The 5,255-nt window shown below is 42.3% G+C and overlaps 1 protein-coding gene across 2 annotated transcripts in view; it reads left to right on the top strand.

The window, feature by feature from the left end:
- The window catches only part of Lmntd1 (lamin tail domain containing 1), a 44,645-nt gene that overhangs the window by 24,184 nt on the left and 15,206 nt on the right, over positions 1-5,255 (top strand). For both annotated transcript variants that reach the window (XM_023719014.1, XM_023719013.1), the window contains exons 5-6: positions 501-687; positions 1,325-1,444. In XM_023719014.1, coding sequence (XP_023574782.1) covers positions 501-687; positions 1,325-1,444 — 307 coding nt within the window. The remainder of the gene's footprint in view (positions 1-500; positions 688-1,324; positions 1,445-5,255) is intronic.

The raw sequence follows: 5,255 nt of genomic DNA, 5'->3' as shown, positions 1-5,255 counted from the left end.
CATCTTGTACAGCAATTAACCACTAGGAAGAATGTATGCAATGTGTTAATTATTGAAACTGTCCTACCAATTTGGTTTGAAACTGTCTCATTGCTACTTGTCTCTCAATAAAATTATGGGGAAAAAAAAGAAATTATGGTTTAGGGACAATTTACAAGGTGTATTTATTATTTAATTCTTCTTTTTTTTCCCCCCCTTGGTATTTAGTACAGGGCCTACAGGATCTCACTACACAGATCGGATTCATAGTGTTTCTCCTGTTTTCAGCCTCCCAAGCACTGGGATTATAGGAGCGCGCCACCACACCCAGTCTCAGTCCCATCTCAGGCATTTCAGGGAGGGGACTGGCACGGCATGCCAGGAATCCATCCCTGGCTGCTGCGCTCTGCCAAAGCAGGCGCTTTAGTCCGCTTGAGCTGTCTGGCCAGCCTTTACTATTTAATTCTTAACGTGAGCCAAGTGCCCCAGTCACTTCACAACCTCTGTGTTCCATTTTCTAGCTCTCTAGGAGATGTTGAAATAGCTGACGTGCATGTCAAGGGTTTATTTGTGAAGCTCATTAACTCCTCCCATGACAGAGAAGCCGAGATTGGAAACCACGTCCTGCAACAAAACGTGAAAGGACAGGCAGTGTCTCGGTACCGATTCCTCCCCAACATCGTTATGCAGGCCGGTTCCACAGTGACGGTGAGCGCGGGACCCGCATGTCACGACAAACTCCCTCCACTGTCCCCGTGATCTGGCCCTGGAGGCCTTTTCACCACTGGGTCGATCCGTAAGGTGGGATCTCGTCGGTGGCACTGGTGGTAAATTGAGTGGTGTAGCTTACCTGTGGATGTAAATTACTACCCACAAGGAAATTCCCACAGCGTTTTCCATTTACTGTGCAATATCTTCTGGTTTTGTCATTTAACTATTTAAATGGATTTCCTAAGTTCAGGAAATTAAGCAAGCATGCCCTTAGAAGACAAGCAAAGGGATCATTTGCCCAGAGAACAGACGGTAAAAGGTTCTCCTCTTTCTTTTACTGTCCCTTAATGCAGCCTTTTGCAGTAGCTGTTTGGTGTCACAGAACTTGGTGGTATATGTATGGTCATTATATTTTAAAGGCTCATCTGAGTTGGGCCTGGTGACACTAGCATCTGTAACCCCAGCTACTCAGGAGGCTGAGGCAGGAGGATCTCTTGTGTTCAGGCATTTGGAGTACAGCTGGGCAACAGGCCTCCTGAAATCTCACCTGTTCAAAAAGACAAAGTTGACACTTACAGAGCTGTGTTGAAGTCTACTGGCATTTGTCACTAAAAACATTGCGGGTTCTTTGCAGGTGTGGGCAGCAGCGTCCAAAGGGAAGCACCGGCCACCCCTTGACTTTCTCTGGAAGGAGCAAAGCACATTCAGAGCAAGTCCGGATTGCACAACGATCCTGTGCAAGCCTCACGGTGAGGTCAGTGCCTGATTGTCACAACCACTCTGATGGAATAGCAGTCTCCCTCGTGTTCCCCTTCTCCCTCAGGTCCCAGTCATTTTCCCATCCTGAAAAGCTCCGGGTGGAATCCCTGGTAAAGGCCAGAACGCATCAGGCAGATGAGCACCACACTCCTCCCAATCCCAACGCCCTCCAAGGAGCTGTTTACAGTTGGACAAACGCAATTCTGATAATCCCACTTGTCTAAGAAGCGACTTCAAAGTCAAGGATAGGTTTTATTTATAGTAGTCTAAAAAGGAGCACAAGAGAGATAGTACGTACTGTCCTTTCTGTTTACTTACTTCTCAGGTATTTATAGAGATTGTTTATTCTTTGGTCTATCTTAAGTAATGGAAGTAGAATATGTAGCGACTGCTCCCCAGGGGCAGATATTCTAGGAAAAAGAGCTTATGGCCTTGATTTTAAGAAACTGTGCTTTAATGCCTGTAACACTGACTGTGTGCAGGCCTGGGTGTGGTGGTGATTGCTTGTGGTCGCAGCTGCTCAGAGGGAGTGGATCACAAGTTCAAAACCATCCTGCGCAACTTAGTGAGACCCTATGTCAAAAGTTAAATGAACAAGGCTTAGGGTATAGATCAGCACTAGAGATTTTTTGGTTTGGTTTGGGGTTTTTTTGGTGGAATCGGGGATTGAACTCAGATCCTTGAGCTTGCCAGGGAAGCACTTATTCCACTGAGCCATCTCCCGGCCCCAGCACTACAGTGTTTGCCCAGCAGGCACAAGGCTCTGGGTTCCAAGCCCAAAACCACAACAGTGAAAATGATAATAATAAGTGTAAGAGAAATACCTTTATGTAACTTATTCCCAGCATTTGACAATTTTATATTTTCATTCAGCTTTTTCCTTACCACAATATTAGTATAAATATATAACCAAGGACATACCAGCAAGGCTTTTTAGAAGTGTCTTCTCTTTATAACAACAAAAAAGTTATTTTTTTAATTCATATTTTTCTTAATTTTTTTTTGCTTCTCCGAATAACTTACTGCGTTATGTATCTACTAACCCACTATGTTGATCAATATCAATATAATCTTTTCTTGTTATATTATACTTAATGCCTAAACTGGCTTTTCCATTAGAATAGAGTTAGCTAATTTATTAAAAAAAATTAATGTCCTCTGAGGAGTTGTCACCAGGTGGAGAGAACACTTATTAGATGTAATGTGACAATTTTGCTCACTTAGCTTCAGATCTCTTTGAGGGCTCAAGCTGGATGTGAGGATAATTCTAATGATTTTCATTGCTTGGAAAAATAAGGTTATATAATCTACATTATATGAACAGACTTAGGAGAAATTACTAGCAAAACCCATATTAGGGTAAAGGCATTCTAAACTTTCACCATATTTATCCACTGTGTGACCAGGGTTGTGGTTTCTATGCTGTCTGTGGCCACTTGCCAGTAATTAGCATTGAGCCAGGCATCCCCAGTCCTGAGCTGCTGGAAGGTCCATCATAGTAAATCGTCATGCCCCGCAGCCTGACGAGACTCTGTACTGGGACTGTCTCTGCTACCCAGCGGTTTGAAGTACTTTTAATAGGATCAAACCACTTGTGCAAGATGATGTTAACATGAATGATTGTACTTGCTTGTAACTTTCAATATGAGAGACTCATATTGAAAATATTTATAGGGCTGGGGAGATAGCCCTGTGGTCTAAGCGCCTGCCTGGCAAGCTCAAGAACCCGGGTTCGATCCTTGGTACTGCATGTCATGCTGGCTGCAGAACCCTGGGTGTGCTGGGCCACCAAAACCAGGCACAGAGGTGCATGCTTGCAATCCCAGGGCTGGGCAGGCTGAGACAGGAGAATCACTATGAGTCCAAGTTGCATAGCAAGGCCCTGTATCAAATAAGTAAATAAGTAAAATTTTAAAAAGAAAATATTTGCATCTGCTTATCTGTCAACCATGATGGGAGATGTGCTGGGGAAAATATAGGTTGAGTAGATCTTATCTACAGGAAACCAAGTCTATTATTAGTGGAAACTAAATGAAACTTCAAGAAAATTGCGATACAGTAAAATAATTGAAGAAAATATGAGCATGACAGATTACATCATGGTGCTCAGGTCGTAGATGTCGATGATGTAAATGAGAGTCTAGAAAAGCACAGAGAGGGAGAAACACTTATTGTGAGCCTGAAGGTGAGAGAGAGTTTGGCTGGCTGAACTTGACGTGAAAGAGATGTTGGGCCTCTCTTTGCACCTCTGTTCTCACCTTCCCTGTGTCCTCCATTCCCTCTGTTCTAAGCGCCCCAGTCTCCTTTGACTACCTTTGCGTCCCAGTTCTTGATCCCTCCTGTAAACCACAGGGCCTCTGCTCATGCTCTTTCTGCTCCAGGGATTCTCCTACTCTTCTTTCACCTATTAAATCCTACCTGTCCTTGAAGACTTGGGCTCAAGCGTTGCATTCTGAATCACATCTTTGAGTCATCTTGAAAGCCTAGTGTAAACACAAAATCCTTTCATAACCAATCCATTCCCACTCTTACCTCAGTAATACTGGACCCCACTATCCATAATAGTCAGACTTTCTTTGAAAAAAGAGCTGCTACAGGTAAAACGTAGGCAGCTCAAAGCTTCATCAGGGCCCCGGATTGAAGTTTTCATTTAATTTCTAATTATGTAATCTATGTACAAAAAATAATCATTTTTTCCAGAAAAAGTCAGAGAGCTAGATGTCTTCTATCTGAAACAGAAGGCAGGCCAAGAGATTAGAATACGTTCTATTTCTCCCTCATGTACCACTTGTTTTATCAGGTAGGACAAACAGATACTATAGTACATGTCATTCTTAAAAAGAAACCTTGAGCCTTGAAAAAGTGTGACTTAGATTTCTTTTTCACTCACCTTATCCCTGACATGGCAATGGTTAATGTTCATCTAGGTTTTAGTTTTGCTCCAGCACAAGTTAACTATGTAACTGCTGTTTTTTCATCTGAAGCAAAGGACTGTACAACGAGGATTCTATGAGTCTATGGATTTTTAGAACAGGGGTAGAGATTTTTGCCCACCAGTGGTGCTATTATCCCATAGGGTTTGTAGCACTATTAATTAATTAAAAACAGATGTCTTCATGTTTGCTCAATGCCTGACTTCCTTGTCCCTAGCTTTGGACTCTAGATCCAAACCTGGAGCCACTGTGCTACATAGTAGGAGCTCACTGAAGACCCAGCTGTGTGTGCATCTTCTTACTTGGCTCTCAGAAATGTTCCAGTATTTTACAAAGGAGGAGATGGGATTTTGAAGTTACATGCTTGCTCCAAATCATGTGATAACACAACAAAACCATATATTTTAACTCCAAGATTGTTTCTGTTGTACTATAAAGAGCCTACGAGGTTCTTCTCACCAACATTCCAGAGACAAAGTTAAATTTGATCATGTTCTCATCATGACTAGCCTGCGTGTTCATTCTCTACAGTGCAGGGAGAAATAAAATAATGTTCCTGTCTCAGAAAGGCTTATAGTATAACTGAGAGAGATTATGGGCTTACTGATCACACGGAAAGGATCATGACTACAAAGATCATATTGTTGTCAACGTAAATATTAATGTTCAGACTATTGGTAGAAAAGGATCCCTAACTGCCCATGCACAGGAAAAGTGGGGCTTTCATACTGTTATTCATGAAAACGAACATAATTGTTTTTCATTTCCTTTTCTTCTGTTATAGGCCTTGCCTAGCTGAACTTGCCCCCACTATCTTTATGTCTATTTAATTTGTCACGCCAACCTTAGACTGGTAAAAACATAAAGCCCAAA

This window comes from Octodon degus, unplaced genomic scaffold (genome assembly GCF_000260255.1).
Source record: "Octodon degus isolate 3935 unplaced genomic scaffold, OctDeg1.0 scaffold00064, whole genome shotgun sequence".
Classification (NCBI taxonomy): Eukaryota; Metazoa; Chordata; class Mammalia; order Rodentia; family Octodontidae; genus Octodon; species Octodon degus.
The sequence above is the reverse complement of the archived record's forward strand: the minus strand, read 5'-3'. Positions and strand labels throughout refer to the sequence as shown.